Here is a 13,382-nt window from a genome sequence, read left to right as displayed (position 1 = left end):
CCATTTCGTCGTAGACGACATTTACGTCCCACCTTCCCACTTTGAGCAACCTCCTACGTTTTTCTCTTCCTCCTCCTCTTCTTCTTTTTATTTTATTTTGAATTTAATTTATCTGTAAGAATGACGGGATCACTTACACCAACGGCTAAGAGTTAAGATCACAAAAAGATCACAATAGTTTTGCGGAAGCTTTGCAATTTAATTTGCTGGTTAGTACTTTTACATTTTTAGATATCATCCCTTGTTGTTTAGGGACCCTATTCTTAAATACATTACGAATTTACGATGGATGCAAAGACTGATATTTATTTAAAATATGAATATGAATTTTGTACTAAGAAATTAAGGGAAAAAAAAAATCGTTTAAAGAAAAAACGAAAAACAAGAATTTCAAACCAGTTATTTAAATGGGCTACCACATAGGGTGAATCATTTTGATTTGTTTTCAATTTGCAGGAAGAAATCAGATAAAAAGTAAAAGGACAAACTAGAAAGAAGTATAAGCATAGAGGCATGTGTAATAATATCATTACATTTTTATTTTAAATTGCGTGCATAGCTACACTATAGAAAAAAAAACAAAAAGGAAAAAGAGAATTAATTGGAAATGCACGAAAATGAAAATAGGGGAATGAAGTCAAAAGGTTTGGTTTAGATACGTACGAAGGACCATTAATATAACTTTTAGGGGGAGTGAATATTAAACAACACGAAAACCAAGAAAGAAAATAAGAAACTTAAAAACAAGGGAATGATGATCCTGAGGTCAAACCTTAGCAGTTGGCCTATTTTCATTTTTTGTTATATTTATTTTAATTTGGTCTAAAAAATAAAGTTAAACTTCTTCATTTGGGTAACTCCCAAATCCCAATATGGTAATTCTCTTAAGCTACTAGGAGACTGGACAAAAACAAAAGCAATTATTCTGTTCTAATACATGGAGCTGGACTACTGGTTAATATTGTAGCAGTTGTTTAGGAATTTTTTAATAAGTACTATAATTAAGAAAAGGGTGATTTAGAGAAATACACCCAAAACTCATTGGTTAGTACTTAATTAAATTCGAAGAACAACATTCTCCAACGGGAGTGGTCCATGGATTATACCACACAAAATTCAAAAGATTTTTATAAAGCTATTTTATACTAATGCACGCAAAGTCAAATGTATCATAAATTTGTGTTGAATGTATTATATTCTGTTAGGTCAAAAACACATGTCACCTCAAACTATATAAAAGTATGAAAAGAATCCAGCTGGTTACTAATTATAAAAATAAATATCCCATCCTTCCCTTCTTCCTATTTGGTCGACTAGAGGTTACTTATCTTTTTTTTTTGTCGTCTAGAATTTTATTAATGGATCGAAAACCAAATAAAAACCAAATCCGAGACTACAACAATCATAAATAAAAAGCACAAATACAAATCGATCATTTGCAAAGTCAAACTTGGGCCTAAAGCCCACAAAAAAACTCATTACCAACACGGGACAGTAATCCGTGTTGTAATCGAAACCTCCGGAGCTATCACAGCTAGAGGTTACTTATCATATCACAATTTCTAAAAAAAATATTTTCTTTTTCCCTTTGTACACACACATATAAAAAATATATTCATATCATATAAACACATTTATTTTTGTTCATCCTAGACAACCACATAACACGTACGTATAAGCACGAGTTCTTCCAAAAAGAGACAAAAGGGACTAGAAGGAAAATAGAAACATTTATCTTTTGTAAAAACAGAAAAGTTTCGTCCTTATTAATCTTTAACCTTACTTCACTCGCAGAAAATCATAATTTCTTCTTAGGATTCTTGTTCTTCACCATCTCTCTTCTTCTGCTTCTTCTTCTTCAAGAAAATAAAGAAATAGTTCAGAGAGATACAAATCAAAAGGATTAGGGTTTTTTCGTGGGTTCATATCTAAATGGGTAAGTGCGGAAGGAGCAGCGACGGAGGGATTAGTGGAGTTAGGCCGTACGTACGGTCTCCGGTTCCTCGCCTGAGATGGACGCCGGAGCTTCACCGGAGCTTTGTTCATGCCGTTGATTTGCTTGGTGGTCAATACAGTCAGTCTCATCAAACTAACTTATAACTTTTTTGCTATTTTATTTTCGAAATATCTTAAGTTAGGTTCTTTTACGTTTAATTTATAAAGTTTGGATATTTTGTTTGCAGTATATAATTGTCTTATCCATATTTGATTATCGTCATATCATCTTGAAGATTAATGTTTGTGTATTTTTGGGTTTGAATGAAACAGAAGCAACTCCAAAACTTGTTCTTAAGATAATGGATGTGCAGGGACTAACTATTTCACACGTCAAGAGCCATCTCCAGGTCAAACCAATTGATAATAACATTTCAATTTTTTTACCGTCTTCTACTGCTTTACACCGTCACGCTGCTTTCTTCACCTGAACTTTCAATAATTTGATTTGTTTTGTTTTGTTAAATTTTATGGTTATCTGAATATCTAAAACGTTTCTTCTTTGTTTTTATCATACCGCAGATGTATAGAGGATCCAGACCCACTCTTCTTGGAAGACAAGGTAATAAATTTTACATATGTTTTGGTTTAAATAAGACAGCATTTAGACTTTTAATTCCTAATGCATAAATTTCAACTATAGATACACATCAAAACTCTAAATGTAAATTTATTTAAGTCTTACTAGACCATTGTCATAAATAAACATGCTGGTGAAATGTTAGCTAACGCAAGGAAAAAGAATTTGGTTTTACAGTTCTTCTCACCATTCACATTAAAACTGTAATCGTAATGCATAAATGAAAGTATCACTAGACCGTTGCCATAAATATAAAAATGCTGGTAAATATTTATTAAAACAAAGAAAAAAGAATTTGGCTATAGCCTAATAGGTAAATAGACGTTTCTTTAATTTAATGGAACGACAACGATAGGGTGAAGAGAATATTCATCATGGTCATATTAATTTTGTTTTTATTATATATTTTTGGGGGACAGAAGAGAGTTCTTCATCATCTTCAAGAAGAAGAAGAAGACAGGACAATGGAGATCAGCTTCATGACAACTTGTCTGAACACGCAAGGAATGATTGTCTTTTTGGGTTTCACTCTTTTAACTTCAGGTAATTTTCATTTTTGTTTCGTTTTACTTTTTGGAAGAAATGGAAAGAGAATATTAATTTGCTTCTGACAAGTGTTTTAATTTTATTCCAGAAAATAGGTGTGCTATCATACAGTTTTGTTTGAATCTGAATTGTCGAGTTTCTATAATTTTTGTTTTCTCTTTTCTTTTTATTTTTTTGGGGGAGAAGAGAGCAGAATTCAGGGACAGATAATGATGACGATGACTTTCTTAACATCATGAACATGGCGAGAACGAAGACATTTGCAGGCAATGGCGAGTCCATCAAATTTCAGCCCTATCACTTTCTCGAGGTATTGAATATATTTAACTTTAATGTTTCATAAATAGCCGTTACGAAAAGTAACATCATTAGTAAAAAAACATTTAAGGCTCAAAGATAAACACTCTCTAAGACCATTGAACATTGGTATGGGTCAACACTAGGGTAGGCATGGGGCTGCCTACGGTATTGTTTTAAAGATACTCAATTATCGAAGAATTATTTAGTAGTTGTAAGCACTAATTGTTCAATTCTTTATTATTGTAAACCATTGTAAATTTGTAAATAATGATCGTATAGAATAATAAAATCATCAGATATCGGGAGCATTGGATCAGGTTAGGCTAGTTCACTGTTTTTGGAATCCTAGACATGTCTAAGATTTTTCTTTTAAAATGTTGATTTATGTCGAGGAGTTCGTACAATTATTGCAATACCGAATGTTATGTTTCATATTCTCAAATACATTTTACTTATAACGATGCAACTCATCAGTCAACTTCCTCATATAAATGGCCTGTTATTTTTGTGACCAAAAAAAAATTGTGACAAAAAAAAGGCCTGTTATTTATTTATTAAATGCTCTAAAAATTAAAATAAATAAAACTAGGCCCATTTAATAACAACCAGAACCTCAAAGAAGAGAGAGAAGAGAGAAAAGAGAGAAAACGCGTGGGAGGAAAGCACCGACGTCCGGCGGCGCGTTTGCGCGCGTGCCGGCGCCGGTGGCTCCCTTATTTGTCGATCCTCGCTAGGTTACCCTCTGTGTGCGTCGATCTGCTGTCTTATCCGATATATTTTCGGATCTGGACTAGGGTTTTATCGCCGGGAGAGAACCGTCTACGGCGGGTTTCAAACGGCGGTAAGCTCCCTTTCTCTGGCTTCGGGGTGAGGTAGGACGCGGCTCGTCGCGACAGCTTGTTAGTTTTTTGGGTTGAAGTTAGGTTTCATTCCGGGAGGCGGAGGCTTCGTTTAGCTCCGCCGTCGCCGTTCAAGTTTCCGGGGGGTGGAGGCTCCTTTCAGCTCTGCGCCGCCGGCAAAGCTTCCGGGAGGTAGAGGCTCTCACAGCTCTGCGCCGTCGGATCTTGCACCGAGGGGTGAAGGTGTCCTGTACCTTGCCTCGTCGGCTCTGGTTTTTTCTTCTTCTGCTTAATTTTTAAAATTAGTTTATAGGGCCTTAGTGTTGGTTTTTTGGCTTTGGTGATGTTTGAGTTCCGTGGGTGTTTCTCTCGTTGGTGGAAGAGAGAAGCGACCGTTTCAAGTTGGTGTGTTTCGGTGAGCCGTGGTTGTTACTCTGGTGTGTGCTCGAATGGTGGTGGTGATGATCTCGCTCCGGCGATTGATCTCGCCGGTAAAGATTTCTCTGGAGTACAAGACGGCGGTGATGGAGAGTGTTGGTAGGTCTTGGGATCCGGCTTGTCTCGGTGAGGCTTGTTCCTATAGTGGCCGGTTAGAAGCGTCCGTTCTCCGGCGTAAGTGCTTACGGTGGCGGCGACTTTTGCGGGTTTGCTCCTCGAGGTAGGGCGAACCGCGAGTCGGGTGTTTGGGTTCGAGGTTAACGGGCTTGGGCCTAAGCGGGTTGTTTTGTTTAAGTTGGGTTTTGTGGTTGGGCCTTTTTGGTCTTTGTAATTCTCTTTGGGCTGCGGGCCTGTTATCTATTATAATTCAGTTGGAAAAAAAAAAAAAAACTAGGCCCATTTTCTGATAGAGGTATTTATTATGCTCCGTCAACAGTCGGTCAGTACGCAGGAGATTTTATAACTTAATTAATCGTAATATTTTCCGATTTTATTACCTACCTAGAGTATCTGTAATAAATATGACACATTTTAAAGTTTCGATTTTAAGAAATGTAATTACTAACAATTAGCAGAAACTAAGAACTTACTTCTTTGTAACTGATTAGGCTCAGAGCATGAAGAGCAACATGGGAAACGAACACGAAGAAGAAGAACTATCGCTGTCTCTTTCGTTGAATCATCCTCCTAATCATCAGCAACGTTGGAGAAGCAATGCGTCATCGTCCCTTAGTGAAGCAAGCGAAGCAGTCTCATCTCCTTTCACCTCCAGAGATTGTTTTGCTTCTTCGAAGATTGATCTTAATCTTAATCTCTCTTTTCCTTCTCTACTCCGTAGCTGAAGCTTTGTTCTTATGTTTTATAATAATATTAGTTGGAGTTAATTACCATTGAAATTTGTTTGAAAACCTTTTAAAATAGGGAACGTAATCTTTTAGCTAGATTTCTCTTGTGGTCGCGGTATGATTTTTTGGGTGTCTACTACAGTGTCACCACGGTCCTCGGATCACATTTGTTCTTGTATGAATGAAAGTTGACGTTTCATTTGGTGATTAGTATGTGCGCGCCAAATTCTGTTGTATTCAAGAAAAAAGCGGTTGACCACATCGTTTTTTGATCCTACACCGCACCGTTTAGTTGTTAGGCGTGTGAATTATGAGACGCATTAATTTTGGTTAAGGTTTCTTTCGCGGACGAAAAATGATAAAATAAATCATACAATAAGTAAAAGGAAAATAAGCTGATCAGAGATACCTTCCACGTCGGCAATAATAATTAACCAATCACATTGCGTGTTTCTTCCACGTCGGTTTAATTGGGCTTCAATATGTTTTTTTTTTCGTTATGGTGTTGGCCCGTAAGCCCATTAGCTTAGACAAAATTAGACAAAACGGAGAGCACCGCATCGAGCCGTCTCGACAAACCCTAACTTCCTTCTCTCTTGCGCAGACAACGATCTCATCCCTACGATCTCATCCCTTTCGTCCTTTCCACTTCCTTCTGTTTATCGGTTCACGTCTGTTCAATCAACCCTCCATCAAACCCCCACTAACCTCCATTAATGGGTTCCTTTCGCATCTCTCTCTCTGATTTCTTTTATAACACCGATCATTCCCCCAGTTTGATTACACACGATACTATCCTCTCAACTGATGAATCCTAACAGCAAAAACTTAGTTTCCGGCGATCTTCTCTCCAAGAAACCTACCAGAAAGGGCGCTGTCTCCTCCGCTGCACCGATGAAACCCTTCGCCGCATCGATGAAACCCTCCGCCGCACCGATGAAACCTATTGGCCAATCCGGCGTCTCCGGTGATTCCTCTTCGAAGAAACGTAACGGCAAGGCCGTTGTCTGCTCCGATGTCCCCTCCGACAAAAACGACGGCGTCGTGTTCTTCAAAAATGTGACGTTTGGACCACAAGCAGACGAGTTAAGGTTTCGTCTCATCCATTTTTGGGAGGCCAGGAACACACTCTCGAAGATCCTTATTGGTCTAGAGATGCTTCTGATCGACGAAGAGGTTTGTTACGAAAACTTTTCCTTTTTGTTTTTGGTTTATGTTGCCCGATATATTAATAACAAACGTTTCTTGGTCGTTTTGAACAGGGTACTGTGATTCAGGGATTCATCCCACCATCGAGGATTGACACTTATCTGCGACACATGATTCCCGGTTCCACTTACAGACTCAACAACTTCTTTGGTTCTAAGACCAAGAAGGTGTATCGGGTTGCTGATCGAGACGTGACCATTGCTTTCTCGTGGAACCCTGTCCTCTATGTTCTCAAAGACAGTTCGATTCGGTTTCCTGAAGATCGATTTCGTTTCCATGGCTATGAACTGTTCGAAGCGGCCTGCGACCTCAGAGGGGATCTGTATGGTAAGATCTCTCAGTCTTATCTGTTTATGTTGATCAGACATCTCTCGATTGTTTAGTACGTTGATGATTAAGTTCTGTTTTTATACGCAAGTTTTGTTTTTATACGCAGATTATATTGGTCATATTAGATTGGTGAATGAGCAGACTCTTAACGAGAGTCTTGTGCTTGATGAAGTCGAGATATCTTCTATGCGGCGAATTTTGGTTCATGTTCAGACACATGAGTAAGTTCTTCTTTTTTTTATGCTCCAGACGTATATGTTTTTGCCTGATACATATGTTCGCTTTGATACAGTGGTCCTGTGATGAAGCTCTACATATGGGACAAAGCAGCTACAGACTTCTGTGAGAAGTTTAAATCGCTTGGAAAACTTCCGAGTGTTATTTTGGTGACAACTGTGAATCCTAAGCGTTTTGGAGGTTCGTAATACTTAACTTTTGTTATGGTTTATAGATGTTAGTAAGCTCATTTTGATTGATTAATTTGTTATTCTTTGGTATGAAAATTGGTTATGCTACAGGTGCTTTATCTCTGTCATCCCTATCATCTTCACAGGTGTTTTTTTGATATGGATGTTCAACCAACCAGGGAGTATCTGGCTTGGTATGTATTGACCTGTGTATTTGCAACGTCAACTTTAATCTATCGAACATCTTGCTTATATATATATTTTTTTAAACATTTCAGGCTTGAATCAAACTCAGAAGTTGCTAATAGAGTTAATGCTTAAATTGTCACCAAGGCTGAGACAGCTACTATAGGGGAGCTACTCTCTTACATGAAGCAGGAAGAAGCGAAGGTATGACATCTCATTTTTCATACTTGCGTTGCGCTATGATAACTTATTGAGTATCTTCTCTGTTGCAAATTTATAGGTCGCTTGGTTCGAGTATACAACCACTATTGATGATGTTGTGCGTGATTCCGCATGGTATTACATTGCTTGTGGTGGGTGCAAGACTAAAGCAACTAAAGGACCTACCACGCTTATGTGTAAGAAGTGTGGAAAGGCTGAGATTACTGGTGCTGCAGAGTAAGAATTGTACTTATTATTATTATTTTTTTTTTGTCATATACACCTTCAACATTCATTATTAATGTGCCTATGAAACAGGTATCTCACTAAGCTCTCTGTCTATGACAACAATGATTATGCGAGCTTTGTGGTTCTCGGTGACGCTGGGCATGAGTTAACTGGGAAGAAAGCCTCTGGATTGGTTGAGAGCTACTATGAGGTAATCACAAACCTTTCCATCATTCAGCTTTCATTTGTGTACTTACGATTGTTTAAATTTGTATAGGCTAATGAGGGCGCAGTAGATGGGCATGTAGTCCTGGTGCCTCAAGCCCTGATTAATACCATTGGACAGACACGCACGTTCGTTATCAAGATATCAAACCACAACCTGGAAGGCAAGACACAAGCTTTAACTGTCACCAAGGTCTTCCCTCTTGAGGTTCCAGTGCTTGGATGCGATCTAGACGACATCGTGGTTGTCCCTCCTACTGGGGTGAGTTTGGAAACTGGTAATCGTGAGGAAGGTTCTTCCATTGTGAATGAGGAACATGCAGTTGATGGGGTGAAAAGAGGTTCTGATATGATTGTGTCAGATGATGCTAAGCGTGCTAAATGTGGCTAACATGTTTTATGTACTTGGATTGAGTTTGTTGACCGACTATGCGTTGGTCCATTTGCTTCGGATTTTGTTTCAGTTTGTTGAAAGACTATGTTTTGGTTCATTTGCTTCAGTTTTTTTTTGACATTATTTATATCATATGCTCTATTTGGATATTTTTATGGTTTGTTTGTTCCTTTGTTTATTTTTGAGGTTTGATCATTTTACTGTTGCTATAATTTATGCAGTTTTTTTTTTGATCTTAAGTAGTGATTATGTTGTATATTTTGAAAACTATTCAAACTATTTTTTTTAAAAAAAGAACATTTGAAAACTTGAAAAAATTATTTTACCTTCTTTATAGTATAATTTTTTATTTTTTTTGGAATTTATGGTATTTTTAATTTTAATACTTTTTTTTAAGTAGAAACGAAATGTATTTCTTCCATATTGTTTTATAAACTTATCTTCTATTTTGTATGTAATAAAAATTTGGGAAAACAAAGATAATTGACTCTTTCTATCTTCTTTATAGTAAAGTCTTTTTTTATTGGTTATGAGGAATTGGAAAAATAATTATACCTTCTTTAAAGTACATTTTTTTTTTGCCATTTATGCAGTTTTTTAATTTTTAATTCTTTTTAGTAAAAACAAATTGTATTTCTTCTATATCGTCTTATAAACTTAACTCCTGTTTTATATGTAATAAAAATTAAGGAAAAGAGAGATAATTAAATCTTATTAATAATAAAACTTTTTTATTTTTATTTTTTTGGGTTATCATGATTTGATGCACTTATCATAAAAAAAAACTACAAATATAATCAGAACAAACCAAACCTCTACACACAAAGGAAAGAAAAAAAATATAGATATGTTAGAGTAGACTTTCTCTATTATAACATATATATAAAAAAATTAAGAAGGTACAAATTCTCCTATTTAATTGTTAAATATTGATGTAATGATCCTGATTTTTGGGTAATAACTGAACGAGTTCAGTTCTGTTACAAATAAATCTCCATACTAATTGATGGGTCTACTCCGGGATGAGTAGATAAAGTCTACTCTAAGTAGGGCGACTCTACTTAAACTATGTTTACATATAAATAATAATTAATGATATTCCTAACAAAAAATTTATAATTTTTCAAAATCATTTCACTCTAATTTATTCAAAAAAATGATATAGTATAAACACCAAAATAGACTCAATTTATTTAAAACTTTGAAGTTTGGGATATTAATTTTATAGAAATAATAGAACGAAGATAAATAAATTATTTACCAATTATAATGTACCAATTACAAAATAAAACTCAAACATTATGTTTTGAAAATATATGGCTCTTTTTACAATTTATAATTTGTTTTGAAATTTATATAAAAGTAAAACATGGTTATAAACTGGTCAAATGAATATATTTATCTATTTATTGTTCGCTTTTTATACATAATTGAAACTGAAACATATTTTATAACTATGATCAATTTATTAAGGTTAAGACCAAGGTTATAACTATGATCGGAAAACAGAGCACATCCAAGATTTGTAATTTCTAACACGGTAACAACAGGTTTTGATTCATAGGTTATACATGATCTATGAATTTGATCATATCCAGACAAAACCATACCCACAAGAATAGAGACGTGCGCATCAAACAATAAAGATGTTTATATAATTTAGACATTTATAGAGTTTTTTAAAAAACAAACGACATAATCTTATAAAATCGAGTATCTAAATAACAAAGATGATCAAGATATTCCACTTTTGGAAAATTGCCGCAATTACGTATATACAATAATCGCTGATTGGAAAAGGATCACTCAAACCATCTAATTATATGAAGTCGCAAATCTCCAACACCTTCCTCAACCCAAAAGCTTCTCTCCGGCTCTTCCCTGCTCAGCAAACATGTACTGTTAAAATAAAATTTATGTTCGACATGTAAGCTTACTCTGTGTTTCTTAATACATGTGAGTCGATAATCTAATATGATGTTATTGGCTTGAACCTTACTCTTTGTTATCTAGCGTATGGTACAAATATACTAAAGAGTATGTCATGTTTGAAGCTTTATCTCATTAATAGATTCTAGCTGGCTAAGAGCACATAAAGACTTCATATGTAGCTTTTGGTTTAGCAAAAGAATAAAAGTTTCGTGAGATTAATGGGATGAGGTTAATAGGATTTTTAGTCAATATCGAATTGGGTGATTTCATAATCTATAGTTATTCCCCATATAAATAATATGTTTTCTCGTATCTTATAAGAGGATAGGAGTTGACAATGTCACCAAAGTTGGTTCGTGTTTGTCGTATGTGGAGGACTTTCAATCACAAAAATAAAAACCAGTTTCTTGGTACATCATTCCTTTGTATTGACATCAAGGTATATGTGCTAATTATCTTACTATACCAAAGGAAAAAATACCAGAACAAGTGATTGTATTATATATTATGAACTAGGGGGAGACGTATGAAGGAAAGCTTGATAAAGAACTTCCAGCAGAAAGAACTCAGGTCCTGCGAGAAAACGAGATATATCAAATTCAGTATTTCTCCCTCCTAGAAAACACTAAACGATACAATCTCACTACTCAGCAATACATTATTCTGATCACCTCATCGACAACGGTAGAGCTAATAGAGGAAAAAATTCCGATGATGCCTCTTAACACATTCCATCCTCTCCCATACAAACAATTGATCAACATAGCCAATGCTACCAATTACTTACCAGGTAACAACCACTATTTTTTTTTCTTAAAAAGTAAAACTTGACATTCAGGACAAACGTGATCCCAGATGTGGTTGGACAAATAAGAATGTTTCAAGGTAGCAATATGAAAAATCCGAGGGCGACAACAGCGGTCATAATTGGTCTACTACTAAACAGGTAACATAAAAATACATTAACCCCATCCCTTTATTTAAAGTTTTGGGTAAGACCAACTTATTTATATTCACACATTTCCTACAGATCGAGAATGGCCCGATTGACATTAATGGACAATGCTTCTGCTCTGTTTAGAGACTTACATAGGATGTCAGTCATGAAATACAAAGTTGTGCTTATTACAAGCATCAATCCCAGAGTATGCAAAGGTAATAATAATCAATAATTTTAGGGTTAAACAAAAATACTATGTTATCATTGAGTTTGATTCGGATCCTCAACCTTTTTTCTATTACATGATTACAGGAAAACTGATACTCACATCAACATCTACTACTCGCTTTTACTGTGATGGCACTATTGATCTCATACAAAGCTTCATCCGGAGAAACAAAGTTCTTAGTCACTCATGAAGAGGTCATCTAGCCTTTGAGCCAAAGTCTACAGCAATAATATCTCTATCTTCTTCATTGCTTAAAACATAATATTTCACTATCTATGATTTTTCCATGTTCTGCTTTATTTTGGTTATAAGATATTAAACTATAACATTAAACCAATATATTTGTTGGTATGATTATCGGAGATGGAAGCAATTGCCGAAGATTTAGCAGGTTCTTATAGAAATTCTCTATGTGCAAAATATACTAGAAGACAATACTGAAAATAACCGAAAATTAGAAAATATGTTGGTGGGATAGTTCGAACCCTGGTCCACTGTCATTTGTGAGCGCTACTCTACCACTAGAGTAAAGACACACTTTTGAAATAGGTGCCCGACATAATACATATAACCAGTATCCGGAAGAAATTGGAATTTGTCAATCACTCCAATTCGAAATGTTTGATTGTTTTTCCTTTAACGAGGGAAACTCGAGACTCTTCCACTCCTATCTCTCCACTTTCTTCTCTTCGAATCTCATCCGCCATGGCTGATCAAAGTCGTTCTTCCCTTAATCGATCTTGACGACGGAGGTTCAGTGAAATCGATCATTCGTTCAGAGAGCACTATCACTTCCGTCCTCGAGTTCCGTTCATATTGTTCCATGATCGTCTACAAAGAACCCGACTGCTGTTCTCGAATACCGTTCCGATCATCGAAGGATATTCTCGCCGTCATCATAACGAGGAGCTGCTATTGGGTATCGCTATCTTTGTCTCCGAGGATTTGTAGTTCAGGGTTCTTTAGATCCTAAGGAACCCATTTTAGATCATGTGTTTAGGGTTATCGATTGCATAGGATGGTCTTACACTGTGATGCATGTACATCCATTCTGTCCTAGGGTTGTGAGAGAGGTTATCTCAAACAAACCCTTCGATGATGAGGGTGTTCTGATTCGGGGTTATGTGTTCCAATTTACCCCTGCGGTGATCAACCGATTGATGATGACGCCAACTATCGAACACTCTTTTGAGTGGAAAGATGTTGATCTGAATCAGGCGATCTCACACCTCACTGGAGACCAATGCTCCGTATGGAGGGGGTTCAATCTCAATGCTTTGATCAATCCCTTCCAAGCTCTGTACCGTGTCTGTGAGCTCAATTGGCTTCCAGGACCGGACTCGGATTCAATGATCAAAAATTGGCTCCGCCTTCTTTATGCAGCTGCCAAATGCAACAAAATTAACTTTGGTGTTCTTGTGTATGACCAAGTGATCGAGATGACCCGCAAGACAGACTGGGACACAAACCTTATCTTTCCAAACCTCATATATCAACTGTTGATGCTTCAAAGAGAGGTGCCTTTGTTACCAGACGATGAGGAACCTATTGGAAGAGG

General features: G+C 36.2%; 2 protein-coding genes across 3 annotated transcripts; both read left to right on the top strand.

The window, feature by feature from the left end:
• The first annotated feature begins 525 nt into the window (after positions 1-525).
• Positions 526-5,753, top strand: LOC106400393 (putative Myb family transcription factor At1g14600). Of its 2 annotated transcripts, none has more exons than XM_013840759.3 (6): positions 526-2,074; positions 2,269-2,345; positions 2,518-2,557; positions 2,998-3,118; positions 3,308-3,431; positions 5,307-5,753. In XM_013840759.3, exons 1-6 carry the CDS (start codon positions 1,933-1,935, stop codon positions 5,538-5,540), a joined length of 738 nt encoding a protein of 245 aa, XP_013696213.1. In that variant the 5' UTR covers positions 526-1,932; the 3' UTR covers positions 5,541-5,753. The 2 variants fall into 2 exon arrangements, with proteins under 2 accessions (XP_013696213.1, XP_013696212.1); XM_013840758.3 differs by having other exon boundaries at positions 534-2,074; positions 2,995-3,118.
• Positions 5,754-6,350: 597 nt separating this feature from the next.
• LOC106398439 lies at positions 6,351-8,720 on the top strand. Its single transcript, XM_013838991.1, has 9 exons — positions 6,351-6,719; positions 6,806-7,079; positions 7,189-7,303; positions 7,375-7,499; positions 7,601-7,635; positions 7,823-7,879; positions 7,956-8,113; positions 8,195-8,315; positions 8,382-8,720. Exons 1-9 carry the CDS (start codon positions 6,351-6,353, stop codon positions 8,718-8,720), a joined length of 1,593 nt encoding a protein of 530 aa, XP_013694445.1.
• Positions 8,721-13,382: the final 4,662 nt, after the last annotated feature.

This window comes from Brassica napus, chromosome C5, assembly GCF_020379485.1.
Source record: "Brassica napus cultivar Da-Ae chromosome C5, Da-Ae, whole genome shotgun sequence".
Lineage (NCBI taxonomy): Eukaryota > Viridiplantae > Streptophyta > Magnoliopsida > Brassicales > Brassicaceae > Brassica > Brassica napus.
This window is presented reverse-complemented; position numbering and strand designations above follow the sequence as displayed.